This window comes from Antennarius striatus, chromosome 3 (assembly GCF_040054535.1).
Source record: "Antennarius striatus isolate MH-2024 chromosome 3, ASM4005453v1, whole genome shotgun sequence".
NCBI lineage: Eukaryota > Metazoa > Chordata > Actinopteri > Lophiiformes > Antennariidae > Antennarius > Antennarius striatus.
Window position 1 is genome coordinate 25400323 of NC_090778.1, and position 26067 is coordinate 25426389.

The 26067-nt window shown below is 41.8% G+C and overlaps 3 protein-coding genes across 4 annotated transcripts in view; 1 reads left to right on the top strand and 2 right to left on the bottom strand.

Moving 5' to 3' along the window:
- The first annotated feature begins 4795 nt into the window (after nucleotides 1-4795).
- On the top strand, nucleotides 4796-10809 carry fam219ab (family with sequence similarity 219 member Ab). Its single transcript, XM_068310231.1, has 6 exons — nucleotides 4796-5044; nucleotides 6002-6101; nucleotides 7954-8059; nucleotides 8943-9023; nucleotides 9107-9161; nucleotides 9258-10809. Exons 1-6 carry the CDS (start codon nucleotides 4967-4969, stop codon nucleotides 9414-9416), a joined length of 579 nt encoding a protein of 192 aa, XP_068166332.1. The 5' UTR covers nucleotides 4796-4966; the 3' UTR covers nucleotides 9417-10809.
- Nucleotides 10810-10950: 141 nt separating this feature from the next.
- Nucleotides 10951-15516, bottom strand: klf9 (Kruppel like factor 9). Its single transcript, XM_068310230.1, has 2 exons — nucleotides 14804-15516; nucleotides 10951-12875 (listed from the first exon to the last, which is right to left on the bottom strand). Exons 1-2 carry the CDS (start codon nucleotides 15189-15191, stop codon nucleotides 12595-12597), a joined length of 669 nt encoding a protein of 222 aa, XP_068166331.1. The 5' UTR covers nucleotides 15192-15516; the 3' UTR covers nucleotides 10951-12594.
- Nucleotides 15517-21225: 5709 nt separating this feature from the next.
- trpm3 (transient receptor potential cation channel, subfamily M, member 3) overlaps nucleotides 21226-26067 on the bottom strand; it is a 93226-nt gene continuing 88384 nt past the window's right edge. For both annotated transcript variants that reach the window (XM_068310205.1, XM_068310204.1), the window contains exon 25: nucleotides 21226-25956. In XM_068310205.1, the coding sequence (XP_068166306.1) occupies nucleotides 24339-25956 (1618 nt within the window). In that variant the 3' untranslated portion in view covers nucleotides 21226-24338. The remainder of the gene's footprint in view (nucleotides 25957-26067) is intronic.

Consider the following 26067-nt stretch of genomic DNA (forward strand, 5'->3'; position numbering starts at 1 on the left):
TCTAATGTCTGGACGCTCTCAGTGATTTCATTTGTTCGCGGTCCGTTCGAGGTGAGCGATTAGCACGATGCTTAATGTCAGGAATTCTTATAAGACACCATTAAGATTTATACGTCGCTGTTTACTTTAAGCATGCATAAATGAGCTGCATGTCTAATTATTATTTGTATGACAGAAACAGATGGTGTGAATACATGCATACACATGTGTAGAAACGGGTTTGTAGCACACATGAGGCAGATGGTCGGGCCTTTTGAGGGCTGTTGATGTGAATCCGATGCACAGAAAGGCGGCTCTGCAGCTGTCTACTGTTTATCTGCCTCTCTTCTATTTATCCTCCTGCCAGTTTTTCTCTCTGTCTCTCATTCTCTCTCTCTGGCTGCCATTCTCTTACTTGTTTCTTTATTCCCATCCAACCAGACCAGTGCCAAACCCACGCAAACCGGCCAGCGTGTGTGCCATCTACTCCGCAGTGGGCTGTTGGATGTGCAGACCCCTACGATGTGACTCACATTTTTCGAACCGCTGCACTGACCCCTGTTTTTCAACTCAGCTCTCCTGCGAGATGACAGAGAAAGAAAACATTGAGTAAGCATCGAGTATCCATCTGTTCTCCAGCCCATCACACTTCCATTGATCCCGCCGTCTCGGATTTGATGTTTGCTGTGGGTTGGTCCAGCTGAAATTAGACATGGTGACTCAACTCAACATCAGGCGCTCCATCCACTCATCTCGGGGAATGAATTACCGGAAGCGAGGCAGTTTTCCAGGTCTTCCTACTGTGGTTGAGATGGAAGAGGGTCAAGCGAACTCAATATGGTGTTGTATAATGATCAGAACAAATATTACAGACGGGGAGATTACTAATAAACATGCGAGAGGCCAGTAATCTGCAGCTCCATCTGCACTGCTGGAGGGGTTGCGTAACCCACATCAGCCCGGACTGAGTCATGGCCAGTGCCCGTGTGAGTGTATGTGTGTGTATGTGTGTGTGTGTGTGTGTGTGTGTGTGTGAGACACTTCATGACCCAAAAAAATCGAGATTATTCTAGAATATTTGAGTTTTATGCAATCTATAACTAATCTAATTTATTGGCTGCAAAATAAAGCATTTTGTGTGTGTGTTCGTGTGTGTGTGTGTGTGTGTGTGTGTGTGTGTGTGTGTGTGTGTGTGTGTGTGTGTGTGTGCGTGTGTGTGCGTGTGTGTGTGTGTGTGTGTATTTGAATCAGAGACACCAAGTGAATCTAATGGCATAAGGCAGCCTGAGGATAAGTATGAGAGTTTATGCAGCATACTGAGTTCTGTGCAGGTATCTTTGCTTGAGTGTGTTACAAAAATGTGCAGAGATGTGATGCATGTGTGTGCTGATATCTCACCAGCCATGCACAAGTTGTGATTAATTAATGGCAGAACTCTAACCACACTTAATCAGCTCTTCATAACAGGAGCCCTATAGATTCATGAGCTTTCATAACAACTGCATGCACTCAAACAGACAGTCATTAAATCCATTTTGACAACGGCACGACTCTGATATGGCGGATCATTATAATTCAGAATAATGTAGTCAGTATGAATGTTTATTATGTCAACAGAGGTCCAATTATAGCAGGAAACGAGCTGCAACAACGATGGCGACAGGAAAGGCATCAGTATGCATGACACAGCAGGTGAAAACATGGATAAGTAAGTGTGTGTGTGTGTGTGTGTGTGTGTGTGTGTGTGTGTGTGTGTGTGTGTGTGTGTGTGTGTGTGTGTGTGTGTGTGTGTGTGTGTGTGACATATATTGAACAGGAGGAGGAATAAATGAACTTTTATTTGTGTTTTTCACAAACTGCATCTTATATGTCATGAAAAATCAAACACTGACCTCCAATCACGCCGATACAGTTGTAGGTATGTTTTTCCCATTGAAACACAATGACCTACTTGACCCTGCCTGGATCTGATTGTCATTCACCCTCCATCCATCCTGCCTCCCACCTCTTCTGCGGGGCTATGCTGCCACCTGCTGGCGGAAGCCTTTAACGTCTCATCCTCCCGGCGTCGGCTGCAGCAGCGCCCAGTCGTTGTGCAGCGGAGCGTGCTGTTGCTGCTCTCTGCTGGTGTTTCCAGGTAAGGACATTGTGCAGTCAGACGTGTCAGTGACTTTCAATGAGAATCAGTCGCAGTGTCGTGAATGTTCTTCCATTAGCCAGATGGTATCGTCTCGGAATGTGTAACTAATGAGCTCCATGATGGCTGCTTCATTGCAAAGTAAAGTGTTTGTTTTAAGTTCTGATGATGATGTAATGCTCTTTCTTCTTGCCAAAATAAATGTACGGTTATGCAATAATACTCTGATGTGTGTCGTACATAACAAAGCATATGGCAGCTTGATTCGTTTTATAGATGCATTCATTTATTAGGTTTACAGAGCTATGATATGGATGTTGAAGGAACACCCTATTAACCCTGCAATCCACGTCTTCTGCTTTTTTTTCTTTAGCCAATATACATAAATATACATCTGCAAAGTAACAAATAACTAGCTGTTGAATAAATGTTGTATTTACCCCCAGAATGTACAGAAGTGGAAGCACAGAATAGTGTAAATTCAAAATAAATCCACATAACACTCATAAAATATGGCAATAAAAGCTTTCATAGTACAGTACGATCACTCTCACTGTGCTGTGTTATCAAATAAACATCACATTATAATACTGCTGGACATCAAAGGAGCATTGAGAGTTAAAATCTACTTATTTCATAGATCTTTTATTACTTATCACATTGTTTTATGTGAAATGCAGATCTGTGCAACTACCTATATGTCCAATAAAGGAAATGAACTTAAATATTTACTGAAAAATAAGTAAAATATAAACTCCAGAAGATAATAAGTAGCTAGAAATTGCATGTAATCATGGAAGAGTGCTGGAGTAAATGCATCCTATTGATTCCCACGACTGTTATTTAACGAACACGTTGCTGATTGATGCCATAAATTAGGAAGCTGTCATGTATTGTAGTTCCATGACTGCTGATGGCAGTTTATTAAGTCCTATAAAGTAAGTGATCCTAATTGCAGAGGAGGAAACCAAAGACACTGAGCCTCATTAATATACTGTAACAAATATTAATGTGTTTTTTTAGACATGTGTTTTGTCCCTGATCAGCTCATTTCTGGCATTATAATTAATCGGTTCCAAGCTGTTCATTTGATTAATTCATTACGTTTTAATTAAAATTCTTGGCTGCAGACAACCTTTAATTGAATTTCCGAGTGATGGGTTGTTAAGTAGTCTGCTGCAGAGCTGCCTAGGAGTCTATTTTTATAATGCACTGTAAATTATTTTTGCCCATTTCAAATTTGAAGTGCAAGTTCAATTCCTGCCTGAAATATTTAAGTTAAAGGTCCCATATTTTACTCTATTTAATCATCTTCACACAGTTGTCAGACGTTGATTTACAATGTATGTGAAATTTGTTGGTCCGAAACTGAACCATTAAATGCTAATGAGCTCTGTCTGTTACACGAAGAAAACGTGGCTAAGCTGAGTTAACATAACTCAAGTACAAACTTACTTCACCGTGGTAACACTTTTCTGTGGCCCGGGTGCAGATGCTGGGTCCTGTGTGGTTGGGAGTGATCCTTTTATGACGGTCAGTGTCGAGGCAAAGCCATGTTTTTATTGACTCTCATTGCTGGAGCAAGGAGAAGAGAAATTGATCGCACACAAAAACAAATTTGAATGAAACTCAGCTGGCATGTTGTCATTAAAAATGAATGCAACCTAGGCAATGCAAATCACTCCTGTTGTTACGTCACCAAAGGAGCTGAGGCTGCATGTTTGAGCAAGTTCTTAGGTTGAAAAGTGAATACAGGATCAGTAATTTTCCAAGTTGGTATGGTCTGGAAGGACCATCATTTATATGCAGAGACCAGGGGAAAAAAAGGGTTTTAATAATATGACACCTTTAAGTATGTGTGCAAAGTCAGTATATTTTTGGGATTTCTTTTTCAAACTGATTATCAAGTTCAGTCAGGAGACAGTATTAAGAGAAACAATAAGATTTAGAAGATTTATACGGCATGAATTTTTTTGTGAAAACAAAGAAATAGAGTTTGGCTATTACGATGAAGAGAACTTCCCTTAACGCCACTAAAACCTGAATGAATGGAACAAATTCAAATTTTAAAATAACATCTTAAAACTGGATCCAATTTTATATTGCTGCTCTATGAACTATATACCTTAATATCCCTCCACCAGATTAGAATCCAGATATGATCCTAATTATGTATGTTTTGATTTCCACATTATTATTATTGTTATTATTATTATTATTATTGCTTTTATTATTATTATTATTATTATTATTATTATTATTCACACTTCACGTTGACATCGATGCAGCCACAAGAGGGCAGTGTCGGACGTCACGTGTTCATATCATCTTTATCTGTGTTTCGGAGACATACGCTAATATTATAATAAAAACGCATACAGAGAACGAATTTCTCTCTATCGCTATCTGTTCTTTACTTCAAGCATAAATAAATCTTTAATACTTAAAAATATAAAACTCTTGCTTTGCCCAAGAACTATCAAATTTCCCCAGAATCTAAAGATTGAGTTAATCCAAAAATGGATAATCTCGTTCTGGGGGTAATTACAGGGGAGTTAATCCGCTAATTTTGCTCTGGACCGCGTTGGTCCTCCTCAAAGGACCGTTTAGGGTCCCCGGACCTTTTATTGGGATACCCTACCCGGAAGTGGGTGGTGGAGTCACCGTCACCCAACCGATCACACCACCGTCGATGTGCTTGCCTGCTGGGATGAAGCTCGCCAACGGGGAAACACAGAGCTCGTTACAAATCTGAAACCCACCCCACGGCCGCACCGAGGACCCGCAAACCCGACCCGCAGCCCGACGCACAGCTTCCAGGAGAGAGGAGGACAGAGGCGCGCTGCGAAAATGATGGAAGAAATGGACAGATTCCAGGTCCCCAGCGCCGTGCAGGAGGCGGAGATGCAGGCGGAGATGCAGCCGCTGGTAAGTCACAAATGAGATAATCAATCATGTTTCGGTCTGATCTCAGATATCCTTTCTATTCTGGGATGTTTCGTGTCGGAGGCCTTTCATCCGGAGCGCACGCGTTCACATCGCCGGTCGATCCATCACCTGTCAGGCGTAGTATTGGCTGATGCACCGATAGAGCAAGTTTATTCTCCGACAAGAATAAAATGTTAAAATGTCAGCGGATTATTGATTTTCTCGTAGACTGGGTCTCTTTTTTTAAAAAAAAAAAGGTTGTTGTCGTTGTGTAACGCGAGCGGCGTCGGGTCTGCTGCGTCGTGAGCGGCGTCCGTCATGTCTGGGAAAAACAAGCATCATCATCAAACCAACGGTGATGCTACATCCTCAGCATCCACGCAGCACGTCGCTCCGGCTCCGTCACCACTTATGCCCCCTTGACGTGGCCTGTAATTCCCTTCCAAACTAATAATAAAAAATTAAATCACGCGTGTGTTTCCATCAGAGCGTGTCTTTTGATTAGAAATCAGCGCGCAGGATTTGGCTTTGCGCGCTGGCCTGCAGCGGGGCCCTGGATTACTGCAGCCTGCAGGGGCGGACTCTGCTGCCCGCGGCCGCTACAGAGCCAGACCCCAGACCAGACTCATGTCCACAGACCTCCAGTCATCCTTTTCTACGGTGGGACTTCTCCAAATGATCCCTGAAGGAATCAAGCATCCAAATGCGAGATTTTGCTCTCTTTTAAAATGCTTTAAACCCAACTTCCCTCCACAACTCATGTTATCCAGAGCTCCAGATGAATATTAGGTTTCTGTTCTTATAATGCTTCATGCTGACCAGACTCCTCATGCTTTGTATATTTATTAACTGTTTTATTAACAATGTCTGGGTCTGCTAGTACATTACAACGTTAAATTAATTATTGATCACTTCCTCTGTATTGACCGTTTCTACTCATCTTGGGTTTGTCTCCAGGACCCGGCGTCATCCACCACCTCAGAGGCCGACTCAGACCCCAGAGAGGGGGATCCTGTAACCATCAACTACAAGCCCTCACCCCTGCAGATGAAAATAGGTGAGGAAGACCCCCAGTTTGTGTTGGCCAAGTGTGAACGTGTTTTATGGATGTGTCAGAGTATGAGAGTAATCTGGACGCAATCTCTGTGGCATTTTATTTCCTGGGTTCATGGCATTTCTACATTAAGAATACAGTATATATGGTGATGTTAATAGTGTAATCCTCCTATCATGGGTCTAAATATAAGTACCAGTCTTGAACTCCACCTACAGAATAATACCTGCAATAGTGAGACCGGGTGAGGATAATAAGTTCACCCACATCTGATTGTCTGCAAGATATTTCAAATATTTGCATGAGGATGAATTCTGGAAGGAGGTGATCACATTTTGAGTTGGATATGGATGTAAATGTTAAAGTGCTTTTTCACTTTCTGTAACACCTGTTTTTGAATTTATTTATTTTTTATATATCATGAGAAATAAGCCAGTGAATATTTAAACATATACACCTACATCACTTAATGTGTGCTGTTCCAGGAGCACTTAGGGCCTAACGTTATTAATTAACGTAAAATTTTTACTCATGTATGAGGGTTTTTTCATTAAAATTCTTGTACTTAAGTAAATAATAGGTGATAATTTGGTGGTAGGTGCTAATGGTAAATTCCCATAGCGTGTGTATTGCAATGTGAGTCCTAAAAATAGAGGATTTTGCCCAAAAAAGGGCTCCAAAATAGTTCAGTTTGCACCCAAATAAAACAGAAGTAATAGATTCTACAGTTTTAGAAGCTGGAAGTTAAATCTTTGTCAATCATTGATCATCAACCTGTCTGTTGCTTACTTAATCGATTAATAGATTGAATGATTATTGATAGTAATAATTATTTCACCTCAGATCTCAGGTTGGATTATGGGTATCCTTTTAAAAGTGATATTAACCCCTCTGGATGGTTTTGTGAATGGGAATCCAAGTCAAAGAACATTTCAGCACCTTGGACAGAGTCCAGTGATTCTTTTAATTCTGTTTACTCTCCTGCGTATTTCATGGAGCAGGTTTTTTTGTTTTCTGTGTCTTCGTCAGTAACAAAAGTTTAAACATAAGAAGTGAATGGATTAAAATAAAATCCTGTCTTGGTGAAGGGAGAAGGTGATTCGATCGGAAGAACACCTGGAAGATGTTAAAGGTACAAATGGCGACTCTATGACCTGCCCTACTCAGCCAATCAGAGGCTGAGTAGGGCAATCTGAGTTTCCAGTGTCGTTCTTTCAGAAAGAGGTTGTCGTGCCGGGCCAATCAGAGGCAGAGGAGTCGCCACAGTAGAATCTGTGAGGAATGTACACTTGAGGGAGGCCTGCTCTCCGCTACTTCTCCCCACATGCCTTTAATTAAACACGGTTGTTAAACTTTACCCCGAGATGGAAAAGGCTGTAATCTTTTAAAATCTTTTCTGGATTCATTAACTGACATCATAAATAAATTAAATTAGTTTCAACTTTTTTTGTGTTGCTAATGTGTTATGCTTTAGTTCATCAGCTGCTCAGGTCAGGCTAGACTAATGCTGTTAGACGCATTGTTTGTTATCTGATCAGCGAAGAGAACCAAACAAGATGAAAAGAAAAGGGATGTGAGTGTGTTTGATGTCACATCACTGGTGTCCCTGAACGTACTGTTTATTACACTGTTTATTATGATCAGCTGAATAAAACCCTCTGGTGAAGAGAAAATGATCGGCCTGATGTCTCATCTTGTGGACTGGACGTCGTCACGATCACAGAGAAACGATGTCACAGTCATCTGAAAGTGAAAAATCTAATTCCAGTGGAATTCAAACCAGGTTCTACACTTGCTGATGTGTGTGTGTGTGTGTGTGTGCGTGTGTGTGTGCGTGTGTGTGTGTCTCGAGCAGAGAAGCAGAGAGAGCTGGCCAGGAAGGGCTCACTGAAGAACAGCAACACCGTAGGAAGTCCAGTCAACCAGCAACCCAAGAAGAACAACGTCATGGCAAGAACACGGTAGGAAACGGACGCCGCCGCCTCGGTTCAGTCCCTTCCGATCGATTACAGTAATTAAAGTTTTGTTGTTGTGTTTCACTTCATTGATGTTTACTGTCGACGAGCTTTGCAATTCATTTTGACCATGTGTTGAGGAGCCAATGTTATTTAGAGAACCGTCAAAATAATGCACATAGCAAAACAGAAAAATCATTTAAAATGATTCCATGATTCCATCCTCATTAAATCTAATATTAATGTTTTTTTGTGGTCTTCAATTAAGATTAATTATTAATAGTGATATACAAAAATACATGAAGCTATATGATAGATTATGGAATGTGAGTGACATTGAAAAACATGTAATCTGATTTAAACTGTTTTTACCTTTGTCACATTACAATATAATATATTGAACATTATCCATACTTGTTTAGATGAAATTTTCTGGTAATTATAATGGGAGAAATGTGTTAACGTGAAACTCATGCATGAGCCCTGGGAAGAGCTTGGGTGTGAATAAAAGGTTAAGACATTTTTTCCTACATTTTTATCATTGTAAGATGATGTGTAGGAGCAGAAACATGCTCTGGGGGGGGTTTGATTCATACTCTTTTGACTGGTGTCTCAGTCGGTGAGGCTGGAAGGAGAATAGTTTTATTGATTTGGGGCTTTAAGATGTCTCAGGTAGAAATTAGATCACTTTCAAGGTTCTCTTGTTACTAGAGTTCAGCTGTGGTGTTGCCTTCAGGCCCACCTTCATATTCTGCTAACATCTGCGCCTGAAGTGTTCATACTCCTCTTGTTGTTTGTGAGTCTTCCTCCTGTCATGTGGGTTTACGCCCTTCTCCTTCTCTCTCTCTTCTCTCTTCTCTCTCTTTTTTCTCGCTTCACCTCCTCACAGGTTGGTAGTGCCCAATAAAGGCTATTCCTCTTTAGACCAGAGCCCAGATGAGAAGCCTTTGGTGGCCCTAGACACAGACAGGTGAGCACAAAAGCACAGTCACACACTTCTTACCACTTAAATGCACAAATTAGTACGCTGATTTATTTGTTCATTTGTTGCAGTGATGATGACTTCGACATGTCAAGATACTCATCGTCAGGATACTCCTCCGCTGAGGTGAGATGAACAATATTAAAGTGGTATCTGTGAAATTATTACGGATAAAAATCATTTTTTGCACCACTAACAAATCCTCTTCCTCCCTTCGTCCAGCAAATCAATCAGGATCTGAACATCCAGCTATTGAAAGATGGCTACCGCCTCGATGAGATCCCAGATGACGAGGACCTGGATCTGATCCCGCCCAAATCTGTCAACCCTACCTGCATGTGTTGCCAGGCTACTTCCTCCACCACCTGTCAAATACAGTAACCCCCTCCCCCAGATCTCCTGCCGCCCCATTCAAAACAATATAATCGTCATCTGCTGTGAGTTTACTTCGCTGCCAGAGCGGCGACAGTAAAGCATTGGTAGAGTATTGTAATGAGATTTAAATGCTAGGATGATAATGATAAAGAGAAATAATTAATGTATAGAGAGTTTGGTTTAATATCTAGGAGAAGCAACATGTGAAAATACACAGTATGTGTTTGGAATATGAGTGAAGGGGTGGTTTCCTCCTATGGTAGGACTTGTGCTCCAGAGCCCTTCTCCTGGTGAACATGATGTAACATAACACACTGATGAACAAAGACAGAGGCCAACTGATGACGTAATGCGAAATCCATTTCTCCCAAACAATAATAAATAGCATCATAACTGCTGACACAGCTGCTTACCTAGGTTACGTTTTTGATTTTTTTTTTATTCAAATGCTTACTTTTTTTTTTAAACATGGAGGATCAATATGATCGCATTGACATGGAGATTTTTTTCAAAGCATGAAACGTGTCTTTGGAACCACAAACAGAGGATCTCTGGTACTGGATTGATCATACTCTACAGGGTCAATGTAGCACAGGCCAGGTCGCGGCACCCACTAACACCGCCTTCACCATGAATTGCCGAAGAACAAGTTGCATGAAAAGAGACTGAATAACTGAATGGAAAACAATAAAAAAAAAAGAAACTTGTTGCACAATTGATTTTTGCCCCATTTTCTATTGTGCACTCATGCTACTGTTACAAGACTATAGCTCCACTTCTGTTGTCCTGACTTTGCACTTTAAAAAAAAAAAAATTCTTTCCTGCATAGCAGTGACAGTGTCTTGTCTGAAATGAACATTTATCAAAAGCCAAGATAACATATTATTGCGCCGACCCGGTAACACATGACGCTCACATGATTCACATGTTAGCAAGGCCAAAGGGACAGTGGGGGCAGGGCTTGAGATTGATGATCCAGCACTAATTGTTTTGTTACCCTACATTGTAGTTATTTTTGGTTTCAGATAAGCAATTCTTCCTTGCCATTCCTTTTTTTACACCGCGTTTACATATGCGCGAATAGACATACAGTGCCAACATAAAGAGTGTGACATCTACAGTATATGTCCCTTTTGACAGTTTTTTCAGTTTTATCAGAAATAGCTGACTTGGAGCACTTCTTTGAGAACTTTCTCCTTCTTCTAAATCAGTTGACTATTTGAAATTAGATTATGCCTTAAGAGAAGTTTTAAAAAGTGTGTATTTATTGTCATCTCGATGATATAGTTTATGAATTGTTTTTTTTACATGTAGACACAGGTGATAAGTTTTTCTTTGAGCTTTTTTTTTTTTCAATGATTTTCTTGTATTGTAAACACTTCCATTACAGTATTTAACAATGTTACTGTTATGTGTAGTGTATGAAAATAATAAATAAACAGAGAGCTAACAGAGCAGTTCCTGTTTTACCATACTGGCTTTCTAGTGTGATGAGAACCTATTTATAAACTCTGGTGTCAGTCAGGAAAAACTGAGTGAATTTTTGGAAAGAAAAATAATTTTAATGTTAAAACTGTTGGGCAGTAATTATTACACAGTTATATATATATTTCAATATCTTGACATCCACACTGACAGTCCCTGATTACAGTACAGTAGCATCAGAAATAAGGACATTAATCTGAAAGGCACCAATCAGTTCTCAAAATGCCAAACAACAGAAACAGCATTTCATCTTCTACATGTTTGTAGTTGGTGTTCTACAAGGTTAACTTTACACTCTATCTGGACGTTTTAGATCAATAAGTGGCAAGTATAAAAAAGAAAGTAGTGGCCAAATATCCCATAAGTTATTACAGTATTTAAATGATCACTGGACAATTACAAAATACGCTGTACCAAGCAAATACATATGAACATGCTACATGATATAATTCATATATTCAAAAACATTGTAATCAACAAGAGCGTGCCTTAAAGTGTTCAGACAGAAAATTAAATAAGAACTTTTATGTTTTTGTTATGAGAGGTGCTGTTCTCCCTTATCAACACTAGGGGGTGCAGTACTGAGTAAATTGACCGTGCCTTGCATTATTCCCTGATAAAATGTCCAGATACAAAAGTTAGTGACAATGCACAGCAATTGGCAAGGTTGGTATTCAAAGTACGATTAAAAGTCAACATAAATAAAATGACAATGTTTATGAAGGTAGTATTTCAAAAGGTTTAATATGTAGAAATTCTTCTGTTAGAAAATCACTAAAAGGCACATAGATCCCGATTTTAATGCTAGATGTGATTCATTAATATCTAATAACTCAAAATCTTCAACTCTTGTAAAAATTACCCTGTTATGTTTTTCTGCACTATTGACAGAATTCAAGCCTAAAAGAGCAACACAAATGTTGAAAACAATCTTCCCATTACGTTTGCTTCTATTGTGGTCTTAACCATGTGCTCCGTAGGTATTTTTGGTGCAATTATTTGCACATCCATCAGATACATGAAGAATATTCATACAGAAAACACTAACCTGAAAGCTCACAGTATATTTGATTTATTTAGCTAAATATATGAAATTAAATACAAAGGCTCTACATATTCTCTACATGATAGCTTTTTCTTATTACTCTATTATAACATCTAACGGTACATTGACTATAATATCCATCCGAAAACTAGCGTTTACTTTATTTACATGATAATACTGCTGAACTGTACATTCACTTTAATCTGGACAGACACTGAAAAAAACTACTTTTAAATCTTAACCCATCAGGAATATTTACGTCATGATTTGTTTTCCTGTTGTTTGTGCTGCTTATGAAAACTACATGTGTACACAAATGTCTCTTGGATTTACAACTGTTACAGAAAAGAAAAAGAAAAATCACACAGCACAAAGTATATCATGACAAATGGCAAAGCGACATGAATCTGTCTGGCAGACCCTGAATAACCATTAATAAATACACATCACCCATGGGAAGAAGACGGGAAGCTCTGGTTATTATTGTCAGGGTCAAAGATGTGTGTCTGTTCGCTGAAACAAAACACTTTTTTCAAAGTGTGGTCTTGACAGGATTTGTGTAAAAGTACATACTTGACACGAGTAAGTGATCATATAAGTGAATGCCTCCGGATGTACTATGAGTACCTTTACGTATATAAGAATGCGGGTGTTTCACACCCCAATGGGGCTTTGGTCACCAGAGTCAGAGGACGACACGGACACGGAGCAGCGGCGTCTCTTTGCCGCACCGGAGCCCTGAAGCATGCTGGGGTGGAAGCCTGCGTGCCGCCGGGCGTGCTTCGTCAGGTGGTCGCTCCTCATGAAGCACTTGTCACACAAGGGGCAGTTGAAGCGCTTCTCGCCCGTGTGTGTGCGGTAGTGACGCGTCAGCTCGTCCGATCGCGAAAACTTCTTGCCACAGTCCGGCCAGGTACATTCAAAGGGCCGCTCACCTGGGGAAACAAATTAATATATCGTTCAGGACGTCTCTTCGGCTGCTTTCGTTTAATACACTAACATTCCTCAAAGTGTTTATTTTTCCTTATTTTGCGGAATCGGGAGCTGAAAGGAAGGGGAGGGCTGTGACGTATGACGTCGTGTCGTGCGTAAGGTCCAAACCGGAAATAATGAGCGGCTGGTGGGCGTGACGGTTAGAGGTCCAAACCGGAAATGACGAACAGCTAGCGGGCGTGATGGTTAGCAGCTAACTCAAGGACGAAGAAGAAATGAAAATGTCTCCGTGATGGAGTGACATCGTTTAGAAGCAGTTCAGAATCACACTAAAGCAACAGCCGTTATGGAACATGGTAGGATGGGGAATCCGTTTCATGCTACGCTAAAGAGACGCATATTTTAGACGTCACTCTAAACGCGACGCTACTCGTTGGCCCCGTGAACCCGGCTCGGTATTAAAAGGAAAATTGCGTCACAGTACATTTGTTATATACGAATAATATAATGCATATTATCGTCTATTGAGAGATTTTACAGTTTGGGGACAAACCAAAGACCAAAGTCAAACTCCCAGGTGGACGTATTTTGAATATACAATGTATAACTGAAATGTAAATAAACTTGTTTACTCTTATTAACTTGTTTTTTCCCATTTGTTTTTCCACTTATTACGTAAGTTCGATTTTTCGTAACTTTGTAAGTTCTACTGGTTGGATCTACTGCTGATGCCTATTATCATTAATATATTATTATTATTAATAATAATAATAATAATAGCAGTAATAGTAATACTAGCAGTAGTCTACTTAGTGTTTCATTTTTCTGCCTGTGGATTTGCTTAATTGCTGGCATCCATTAAAAAAAAAAAGTATTATGTATAAATCATGTCATCAGGTCACAATCTAACCTAAAACAAAATTTTCCTAAACCTAAAATTTTCTGACAAAACAACAACAACAAAAAAACAGAACCGATACAAAATCAATCAATTGGTGGAAAGACAGAGGAGCCAGTGCACAAGGTCACAAAAATAAATTCCGAGTGATCAGTAATTAAAACAGTAGTTGAATAGAGTTAGACACGGTGAGTCATTATAATAATGATTTTTTTTTTAAAAAAAAAACAGCCTCTTGGCTGTTCCTTCATCCTCCTACACGTGTTCCTGTGAACCACATGTTTGCCCTTGTTTACAACCCGGCGGAGGGGAGTGGAGGATGACGTATGAGGAAATTCAGGGAGTGTTATCTCCGGACAAGAACATGTGGACAAAGTAATGTCGCAGTGACCTGCATGTGAAACATGAGCCTGGTTGTGGAGATGTACAAATCTGTTACTCGGCGTATGACGCATTTCAACACAAAAAGAAGAATCTTCATTCGTCAGAGGTAACATTTAATTGCCCATTGAAGGCGTAGGATTTTATATCTTCTTTTTTTATTTGGACAACATCATGTATCACGATGTTCCCAGATTACGCGTCACACCCCACCAATCTACCATCTCGGACACAAATATGGGCGGTGGCACGCCGTGTTCCCAGACCTCAGTCGGTGCGTGTCACGGTACATTAAAACACTCCCCCTCACGCACACGCACACGCACAAACACACGCTCTCACACCCCCAACAGCGCAGGAACACCTTTCTGATAATCTGTTATTCATTTACAGGAACATGTGGCCTTCTCGTGTCACATTCTACACGGAATTAAAGTGTGACGTTATGACCATCAAATTCAGGATAAAAACGTGTACATTATCACGCGTGGGACATATATTTCCCACAGGCCTTAAATTGTATAAGCACTCAGCTGTTAGACTGTGTTGTCGAAATGATTCTGAAAGTAGAAAAACATGATTATAAAAGTGACACGTAAATCAGCGACGGTGGCACACCAGAGGTCACACCCCACTACACCACCCGCTTACCGGTGTGGACCCTCAGGTGGGCTTTGAGGTGGGAAGACTTGCCATACATCTTCCCACAGCCCGTGAAAGTGCAGCAGTGTCTCTTTTCTGGGAACTCCTGTCCGTCTGGCGCCACCGCCCTCTTGTTCCGGGACTGTCTGGGCGCAGCCTTGCCCCGATTGTCCCCGGCGTTCAACCGGCAACTCCCCCGCTCCACCTTCTCCGGTGCGGCGGCGACGTCGCTGCCGGCGAGACATCTACTGTTGCTGGGGCTGCATTTGTTCAAGTCCAGTAAAATCATTGCCACCATCAGTAAAGTCCTGTTTTCCTGGCTCTCTTTCAGCATGTCCTCTGTTCGACCCGGTGGTCGACTGGGGAGACGGTCCGCAGATACATCCACCTCCGACATCACTGAAGCAAATCCGAATGGGAGAAAAGACACCGTGGTCTGGAGTATTAAAAAAAATAATCCGTCTAATGTTTGATAAAGGAATCAGTTCTCTCCGTAAACGTGGTTAACAATCCACACGTGTCGTCGTCAATGTGACTATTCCGCAAAGTCTGCGTTTTCTTGGAGGGGTCGCAGGGGCGGACAAATAAGCACCCCCGCACGAAAGGAAACAGGTTGAATCTCTGTTTCGCTCCCTCTAATTACTTTCTTCTAACTGGTCAATAAAAAACCACTCTAACCGTCTCAGCTGCTGTGTGCGCATATTCCGCCCCTTGTGCGCTGCTACACTTGCGTCAACTTGTCCTATTTTACTGTGAGCAACACATCTCTCAACTCCAAGAAACAATTTCGCGGAATCCCACAGTGTCATAAGAAGGCGGGCCTGTGATTGGCTGGGAAGAAACGTGACTCAGTTTTTGGAATTGCCTTTTCACATGACCGAGTGATGGGAAGGTGGACCAATCACAAGCGAGAATTGATAAACAAGAAGGCGGGACGGAAGTGATGCTGTATTCACGAATTCAAAAGTGACTCGGAAATATAGGAACTTGTACAAAGTCGACGCTTTTTTTCTCAGGTAAAACGGAGAATTTACAAAGTAAATATGAAAAATGTAAAATGAACACAATATATACATGGTATGTATTGCGTTCATGATTATAATAGAAATTTTTCAATTAAAGATGCAAAAATATGTGTAGAAGTCTTCTACACATTATTTATCTTCTACTAGAAGATAAATTATCGATTTTAATCCTGAATGAACGTTTAAGTGTCTTGATTTTCCATATGTTAACACTATTAACGGAAAGGAAAAATAATGATGAAAAATTGTACGGCTTTAATTGACTTTATAAGGTAAAAGGAAAATGTCCAACTCATATTGACCCTATACCTCAATATAACGAAATTTAAGTCTACATATTCTTTTCTATTTATTCTCCGATAGTAAATTCAAACTCACGACTTTCTTGAGTACTGGATATATTTCCATGAATCCTTGTTGTTACGTTCCTTTTTTAAAATACAGTATCGTTCTGACTGATATTTTTTTTAAATTTACGACAAGCTTTGCAGAACTTGAACGTCACCTCATGACACGAGTCCATGAACTCACCATGACACGCCCCCTGGCCTACACTCTTGCATCACGCTGGGGTTATTATGGACACATGTTTCTACATTTTCCTGTCCTATCTGTAATTTAACCGGATAAGGGGCGAATTAATTGATTTCCAGTTGTTTTCATCTCAATACAGATAAAATCGCAATGACCTGCAGATAAAGAACCATCTGTGAAAGGCGTAAACAGGTCCACACGTGTAGCTGCGTAAACATGTTGCCTCATTCTTCATTTTTCATGGAATTAGATATTTGCTGCGTTGCAAAAACTTACCGCAGGCCACACCAGCGTGGAGCTCAGGATGAAGTGGATGCAGCTGGATGCTGGGATCATTCTAAAAGAGGCAGGGATCCTGGAGTTGATGGAGGTCCCGCCTGCAGCAGCAAAACTATTTGCCCTGGCATTCTCAGTAAGTGAAGGTCAAACCACACAAGCAGGTCACGTTCAGGGTGAAGCCATGTGGCTGTGTCTCACATAGTGCTCCCAGCAGCAAGAATGGCCCAAAAGTTTGTAGAGTAAATTCAGAATGAAAAAAATAAATAAATAAATTTTAATCTTGATGACTAACTGGTTATGCGTGAGCATGCTTGGATTAAATGGTAGCAGCTGTAGTAAATTAATCCAGGTGTGGTGCATCAGAATAAGGATAGGGAGAGAGAGAGAGAGGATGTGTGGCCCATAATAATAATGTCGTGTACAAGTTTCACCTTGCATCCTAGATTCACCATCAGGCTGTGATCCTAAATTAGCACAGTCCTCACCAAACCCACACTGCAGTGCCAACGCAACCTTAGCTGACACCAGTGTGAGTGTATGCCTTATAGTATATGAATAGATGATGTTTAACACACTCACTTTATGCTTTATGAGTGTAAAGCAGTTTGTATGCAAAGCCACCAGAGTCGTACTGTCAATATAGGTTCTGAAATTAGAATAAAAGAACAAAATGTTTTTCTTATTTTGGTGTGTTTATAATTTGTTCAACTAATGCATACTTGCATTACAATTACTATACTTGCATCCTCATTGTAAGATGATTAAATGAAGCAAGAGGTTTTATGATACAACTATATAATAGAGCATCACATCTACTACACTTCAAGGTTGATGGGGGTTTATCAGTGCCCTGTTGTGACCATAATGTGGATTTAATTGTGCTTACTGCTTTCCATAATGCCTTTATGACTTTCATCATCTGCTGCAGGAAAAGTAAAATGTTTGCAAGAAGTGGCTCATATTTTATGGGAAATTAAGCCGACTCTTTTTTCCCTGAAATAAAAAGGAAATGAGGAATTCAGCAGTGACTCACGCCTTTGTATTTTGCGATGAGACATCCCAACGTCGTGCAGTAATACCTCCTTGTCAGTATTCCAAATCTTTTAATTACCTCCACCAACAAGAGCTGGAGGAGCCTGGGTGATCGCCCACGCCCATTTTATGTCTTTGTTTGATATTAACAAAAAATGATAAAAGACTGGATGGAAATCTGTCTGGGGGTGTGGCAGCTGGGCCATGGAGGAGATGAGTCAACCTCTACTCAGATGGTGATGATTCTGATTGTGGAGCCCCTTTTTCATGTTGTTTATTAATAGAATCTAGAATATTTAAGTTAATAATCAGCCAGTGAAAGTAGCAGACCGGATTGGGCCACTCCCAATCCGAATGCACTAATATGTGCATTCAGATTGAGATCCTTATCCAGATCAGGGAGATTAAATAGTTATTATCAGTCATGATCTGCTACAGTAAAGTAGTTTCTTCTCTCCGTCTGTCTTTTCTGAACAATACATGATCATTTTCTATTTGGGACGTTTCTAGTGATGTACTATAATTAAAGCAGACGCTCCTTATAGATGCCAAAATTCAGTGTGGTATAAGAAGCGTAACGCACTCAGAAATGAGGAGCTCATGCGGCCAGCCAAGCCAGCCTGCTTGAAGAAAAGTGGGTCTGCAGCTGGCAGTTCATTCAAGGACAGAGTTCCTAGAAAATCCTACGCAGGTTAAGAGATTGAGCAACACTGCCTGTGGTCACAAAACCGCGCAAACAGTAAAGCGCAACCGGGGCAGTTTATATATATATGAGAGTAGGAAAGGAGCCCCCGCCCTGAGGTGTTCCCCACTGTTTATGTAGCCCATGACCCACATACATGCGAGTCTTCACATCGCAAAAGGCTTTCCTCTAAGATGAATCACATTGAGAGACGATGTGGCAACGCGTCACCACAGAGAAGGGCGCAGCGCCTCCTCAGCAAATCCGACGTTCCCTGTTCACTTGAGACTAAAACCTGTTTGCGCTTCAATGACTCACTGCCTAACAGCGGGTTTGTTGTGACTGATTTTTTTGTGTGTTTTCTTTTCTTTGTATGTCCAGTTGTCACGAAACATTTTGTACTGGAGGAAATGTTCAAGGAGCCAGCGGGAGGAGCAACATCCTATTTGCGCAAAAAAACAAAGCAGGAACTTCTCGTTCTCGAACCGAGACTCTGTCTCCGCGCCGCAGAATTCTAAAGTTTCCAGGAATAAAAAGCAAGTTGGAAACGAGATTGCTGGCCGGATGCCCGAAGCTGCCCCCACGCCCCCAGCTCCTCCTTCAGGAGAGCGGTAAACATTTCCACGTAAGAGGAGGCGCTTCTCCCGGTCGCTGCTCCACATTGGCCTCCTCCTTAACAAAAGTTCATGAGTGCACCGCGCGTGTTCATCGCCCTGTTGTGTTGACATGATATGGCTATTGTGTCAAAGATTACTGTGTGTGTGTGTGTGTGTGTGTGTGTGTGTGTGTGTGTGTGTGTGTGTGTGTGTGTGTGTGTGCGCGCGCACTGCAGCGGAGCGACGGGGGTGGAGAGGAACAACGTGCGTAACGTCGGAACAAAATGTTCCCTTCACGTGTGGAATACGAGCACGCGCAAGAGGTCCCTCGGCTTGTTATTGCTTATTTTACGCACGCGCACACACACGCACACACACACACACACACACACACACACGCACACACTGTATATTATCCTAAGTAGGCCAGTTTAAATCAGGTTACTTGGAAACCTCTAACGAAATACAAACAGAAAAGAATCTAAATGCTCCTCTGGACATTTTGCCTCATTTAATAATTTGTACTAACATCTGAATAAATGTCTTTCCGATCCTTTTTTGAACATGGAATGTGTGGAAGTAGATCACGTTCAATTAGTTTTCTGCAAATGGATTTTGAAAACTATAAACATTTCCCATTAGCATCAGCAGCTAAATCATTGTGCATATAGTTATACAGTAGAGGTAAATGCCTCAATAAATCGCAGGTGTTTATGCATGCATGAGAAGGGTTTTAAGTACAGAATGTAAGAATTTCTTCCATGACGAGATCCACTGACTAAAAGTGTCCAGACAAAGTTCATATATACTGTACATGACACGAATGGTTCATTTCTAACAAATCAAAGAGGTTTGACCTCCTGTTTGTGCTCACATCCTTTCCCTTAACATTCATTTCTGGCACACCAGTAAACAAGCATCACACAGAGTACCAATCTATTGAAGGTTTTATTTAACAATGCATGCCAGACATGATCCTATTCACATTGAAGAATACAGGTTTGTATTTGCATCCAAATACTCACTACTTTGATTTCATATTATAATCTCTCTTCATCTCTCTTTTAGACTCTGACAGGTCATCTCTGTACACTCTGAGTGGAAGAACTGCATGCATCTTGAAGGACGTTAAATAAAGTGTGACCAGTTCGAGTCCCTTTTCAGTTGCAGAGGTGCAACATCAGCAGTTATTGCAGGAAAATAATTTGCATTGATTTCTCTTTAGGGTAAATGCCATCATACGAGGGAAGCAGATCATCAATTTATGTTCCATCTTTCCGCAAAATTTTAAGATCATGGATTCTACACCGCCAAATTCCTGTTGGAGTTATGTTTCGTCTACCTGTAATTCGTGTCAACTAAACTTTTGGTGTCACATGCAGTTAAAGAAGGAATGTGCACACATATCAACAGCCCTGTCAACCATGTTCACAGGAGTTTATGAGTGTCATCTCACACTTACTTACTGTAAAGATAAAGACATATAAAATGACTCCTTATGATTTCAGGTCAGTTAGGAGGAACATAACTTTCAGTCCGACAGGCCGTTCTCATACTCGGCCGTGCAAACCTGAGTTCAGCTGTACGACCTTTGCTTGGCCACCGCCCCCCCCCCCAACCAACAGCAGAGCATAAATCAAATGGTTTCCATCTTGTGTGGAGAGGTTTGGTTCGGTTCTGCAACTGCTGAAACTTCTGCAAGACGTCACATCATTGGATGATCAGGTATGAAGACATTCATTTATATTCTACCGCCCATTTCTGGACACATAAAGCACAAAATATATCATTTCCCTATGATCCCCATAGACGCTGGGTTCAACTCATAAAGCACAGTGATCATATTGGAGGCCTTCCACCGAAGACAAACTCATTTATATATATATAGATAGATATATATAGATATAGATATAGATAGATATATAGACCTATCTCTCTCTCTCTCTCTCTCTCTCTCTCTCTCTCTCTCTCTCTCTCTAGATATATATATATATATATAAATGTCCCTCTCACCCTTGTGGGGTGGTATCTGTGTGTCATCCTCAAGCTCGGGTCCTCTACCAGAGGCCTGGGAGTCTGAGGGTTCTGCGCAGTATCTTAGCTGTTCCTAGGACTGCGCTCTTCTGGACTGAGGCTTCTGGACTGGACTATATATATATATATATATATATATATATATATATATATATATATATATATATATATATATATATATATATATATATATATATATATATATATATATATATATATATATATATATATATATAAAGAGAGATATATATAGATATAGATATAGATATAGGTGTGTGTGTATTTCATATTTCCATCTGTCTTTCCAGTACTACCTTGCATCTGTGTTAACGTTGTCCCTGAGCATTTTGGGTCAACCTTTCCTTGCTAAACCATGTTGGGGCCTACCTATGCGCGAAGAAAAAAAAGAGTCAAATCCCATCATTCGAATGTTATCGACCGGCTGCAGCGTCCCTGTCGTCATTTAAGAGTAATCTCAGAGGCAAATTCAGTGACTTCATGAATTTTTCTCTTCACAGAGTATACTGCTCAGCCAATCGGTGCAGTTATCCGTATTCTTTGAAAGAGCATTTTTTAAATCAGAAAATCTGTCACGGAGGTTTGTCTTATTAAGCATACACCTTCAAATACTGAGCAGAATGGTGTCTAGAAAGTAAGACCATGTAACAGTCAAGAGTAGGTCTATCACAAGATGCATTATGGGATTTCTTAGATCAGCTGTTTTTGAAGCTTGACCCCTGCAGGTAACTAAAAGTCAAGCTGTCTCAGCCTCCATTCCTTCAACGCAGATAATTCTTCTCTAAATCTTCCTAGCCACACGGAGGTGCAGAACTAAATCACCAGCGCACCCCTTTAGGTTTAGGGTTTAAGTTTTGGGTTAAGACATTAAAAATCTAAAAGTAAATCAATACTGCTGCAGGGTACATCAAACCGATGGTGATGTGTCATCAAGCTGATCTCAGTATCGTGCAAACTACTGGCCTTAATTTTTCCTCTGTGGATGTGCTCGAAGAGAACAGCAGACGTCTATGATTGACGGTAAAAGCCACATGCAAAATAATCACAAATATTTATGCTCAGTAACTCGGGGAGAAAAACAAAAATAAAGAGAGAATTCACAGATTTCTGGATCACTTAGTCCTCACATACTCCATCCATGCCCAAAAAGGCACCCCGCGTTTGGTATTCTGGCCACTGTGTATTGCCATGTCAACTTTACAATAGAAAATTCTCATAAGCATCTTGATAAAACATACAATAAAAACTACTTTAAATACTTTAAATGTGTTTGAAATGTACAGTATATCAGACAATCCTATATTCAATAAATAATACATCAGCATTTAGTGCATGTTGATGGTCATCGTTTATTAAATTTAAAAGCTTAATTAGAAAATACTTAAAGTTCGACAAAAATATCACTGAGAAGATATAAATATTGATTTTGTAATTCAAACAGGCATTTACTGTAATTATCAATAATGAGCAAGAAAGTGTCAATAAATAGATTCAATCTCAAAACAAATGCAACATGATTAAAACTGAAATGTGAGGAATATAAAACAAATATAAAAAAAATCTGTAAGAATTGTTTTTGTCATTATATATTAATTTCATGTCATCTTTACAAAGCTATCAGAGAAGCGTGGGTTCGTCCACTCAGACGTTCTCCATGAGAATAATAATAATTTTAAAAAAAAGATTTTAGAACACTGATCTGGCTTTCGTCGTTTAATAGAACATGTTTCCTCGTCTCGGTCGTTTTGAATGTACACCATTCTTAAAGTGAGACTGCATATACTTAAACAGCTTATTTTAAGCTTTTTTTTTATTTTTTAGACAAACTCATATCTCCTTCTTTAGGAACTTTTTCTTTAATGGGCTTAATTGCTGGGTATAATCTTCTTTTTTGCAGTGGCTGGCTTTAAAAGCAATAAAAAAAAAGATAAAAAAGCAAATGAATGACAGATATGGAACAGATGAAGGACGGATCCATTTGGTGTAGCTGGATGTAAAAACCATTGCAAAGATAATGTGACGACAAAAACCCGAGGGAGGAGGGCGTGGCTACGAGGGGAGCGATGCATCCTGGGGCGTAAAGATTTTTTTGGTGTCAGGTGCAAAGGTTCACATTGAGTTCACTTCAGCAAGCATCGCCTCGTCGGTAGAATCACGGCGCCCTCCTGTCGCCGGGCTTTTGCAACCGCACTTATTAAAGCTCTCAGGGATGAGGTCTGAAAGAAGAGTTAAGAAACAGTATTGAATAATAAAACGTGTGTGTACGTGTGTGTGTGTGGGTGTGTGCGTACAGACTTGAAAATATGCATGTGACTGTCAACATGCACTTGATTAAACCCTTTCCATGTCATTCTTGTTGTGAATCCACAACCGCTAATCTCAGGCGTCGTATCGCTTTTCCTTTATCTCTCGTTACCGATAACTGATTATTAAACCTATTGTTTTCCACCAGTCCATTTAAAAAACACAATGGAGGCGTGCGATAGCATCACTGCTTTCTTTTTCTAGGTGAAATAGATGAAATAAAAACAGCTTTATAGATGCTAAAAAAAATGCAAAGACTATTAAAGGCAAATTGGATATATTCCTTTGAAAAGGAGCTATTGATTGTTTGATGTAACCAGAGGTAAGTTGTTGCCGTGGTACTGCAATCATCAACCAAAATATTTGGTTCCAAACATTTTGTTGATCTCTTTATGAGGGAGCAGGAAATGCCGGGGTCTTACGAAGTGGAGTTAGGATCATATGATGATTGTAAATCGTATTTAAAGCACGGGTTTTTGCGTCGGTGATGATTTAATGCTTGGATTAAAATGACAAAATGAAGTGGTTGATTCTTTCTCCGCTCTCTTAGTCTCTCAGACTGGACAGTTTTTCTACCACATAATGTGAACAGGAGTAACAGCATACGTTCTCTGACTAGTGTGATCGATATGTGATGAAACACAGTGACGGATGTCCACTTGATGTAAAGGTGGTGGGCGGAAGACGTAAAATACATATACACCTTCCATTGCCGTAACACAACTCCCAGAGATCTGAGAGTTACTTTAGCTACAAGAGGAGGTAAAAACTACTCTAGATTCATAGCTCTTTGTTTTTGACTGGTGTACAGTAGGACCCCCACATCCCCCATCCGTCTCCTCCTGACTGCCGATCCAGGGTAAAGTTGCCCTCCGCTCGCTAACGGAATAGCAATTTTATCACCTTTATGAACTTAAAATGCTGAGTGAAAAACTGCAGATCTGTTCCGGATCGGTATCTACGGTCAACTTCACCCCGCTTTCATTTCAGATTTCCTCTCCGGTCCTATCGGCGTGTGAACGTGCCGACCAGTGCTCTTGTCACGTGTAGTTTTGTCTTTCAAAGCTGCGGAAAGCCGACGGAGTGGCCAGTTTCCTCATGGAGAGGCTATCAGTCTTGGCCGTGTCAGGCCGTGCTCCAGACTTGCTCCTGAGAAAGGGGTTTCTGGTTCCTGCCAGAACCCGCCCCCCTGGACCAGGCCCCCTGTCTGCTCCCAGACCCGGTCCCCTCTCCATCCTCTCACTCACTGACAGGCTCTTCCGGTGTGGAGGGGCCAGCGTGAGGGAAGGATGGGAGTCGTCTGAGGAGCAGCTGTTAGCTCGCTCCAACCTGGAGAGGGGGGAGCAGAAAGGGGCCCCACTGGGTCCACTAAGGCCGCCTAGACGAGGGGTATCAGGGTCCGGAATCAGGTCCTCGGGGTCCTCTGGATCGGATTCGGTGTGACTGAGCTCTGCCTCTCGCTCTGGGTGAGAAGAAGCAACATCTGGCGGCTTATCAAAGGGGAATGAGGTGGATCCTCCTGGGGAGTTTGAGCGTTCTGCGGGCGTGTATGGAGTGGAGACGTAGCGCGTGTCGATGCAGTCAGTGATGCTGGTGTACTCTGCAGCTTTGACCTGGACCCCCGCCCCCAGTCCACTATAGCAGCCTCTGGGCGTGAACATGAGGCTGTGTGATTTGACCAGAGGAGGCTCATCCAGGAAGGACGTGCCCGCTGTGGAGAGGTACCGGCTGCTCTTGGAGCGTTCCAGGAGCCCTGCTGAGGGAGGTGGGGATGGTTCTATCTCCCAAGGAGGTAAACTTGTGTCCGTTAAGAGGTGGGCCGAGCATAACGACAAATCGACGGCCGCACTGTCGTCAAACATGCCTCCGGCCGTCCCGCTGCTGCCTGCGCCGCCCTCCGAGTGTCTGTCGCCCATACCGGCGGTGGCGACGCCGCTGAAGTCCGGGCCTCCCGGCAGCACCGTCTCCAGAGTGTCTGACTGCAGCGAGCAGTCTCTTTGCAGCGGTGGGACCACCCGGAGAGGATCCAGGAAGACCTCTGCAGGCCCCACCTCCTCAGAGGTCGAGACATAGATATCGATGCACGACGACGGACGGTGCTGCTGTGAGACCGACAGTGTCGCCAAAGGGAGGGGCTTAGACTCCTTGGGGGCGGCACCTGAGGACACTGATTGCGAGCTGTTGGCTCGGTGGAGGCTGAGCGAGCGTTCCTTGAAGAAGCTCTCGGCTCGCTCCGCTCCGCTCGCCCGTTCCACGCCCCGGCATCCGACATAGAACGAGTGGCTTCTCGTCCGCGTGGCCATGCCCGTGGGAGAAGGAGGAGACATGGAGCCCTCCGCCGCTCCCTCCAGCGCCTCCTGCAGGCGGTAAGCATTGCCTTCCGTGCTGTTGAAGCTGCTTTGACGCAGGATGTACGCTGCCTCTGTGCACTCACCCTGGCGGAGTATGTACGCCGAGTCTGTGCAATCGGAAGAAGTCCGGGAACGCACTTTGTTGACCTCCCCGCGCTCGACGCCCGTCACGCGCTCCAGCGCCACGGCGATCCGTCCAATCAGCTCCTCCATTTGAGCCAGACGGATGTCGACTGTCTGCAGCGAGGCCTTCATGAAGTGTTCCCTTTCATTGACCTCCTCCAGACGCATCGCCATATTCTCCACCCTGATGGAGAGGAGAGGAGAGATTAACAGAGGACAATGGAAAACAGGGAAAAGAGAGAACAACAAACGGGTGGGGAATGAATCCAAACACGGAAAATCTGAACATCAAAAC

Excerpts from the sequence above, each read along its gene's own strand:
- klf9 (XM_068310230.1), bottom strand. The coding sequence starts at position 15,191 with ATGTCGGAGGTGGATGTATCTGCGGACCGTCTCCCCAGTCGACCACCG. Across the intron at positions 12,876-14,803 it reads CCACCTGAGGGTCCACACCG|GTGAGCGGCCCTTTGAATGT; the intron begins GTAAGCGGGTGG and ends TTGTTTCCCCAG.
- fam219ab (XM_068310231.1), top strand. The coding sequence starts at position 4,967 with ATGATGGAAGAAATGGACAGATTCCAGGTCCCCAGCGCCGTGCAGGAG. Across the intron at positions 5,045-6,001 it reads AGGCGGAGATGCAGCCGCTG|GACCCGGCGTCATCCACCAC; the intron begins GTAAGTCACAAA and ends GTTTGTCTCCAG. Across the intron at positions 6,102-7,953 it reads ACCCCTGCAGATGAAAATAG|AGAAGCAGAGAGAGCTGGCC; the intron begins GTGAGGAAGACC and ends TGTCTCGAGCAG.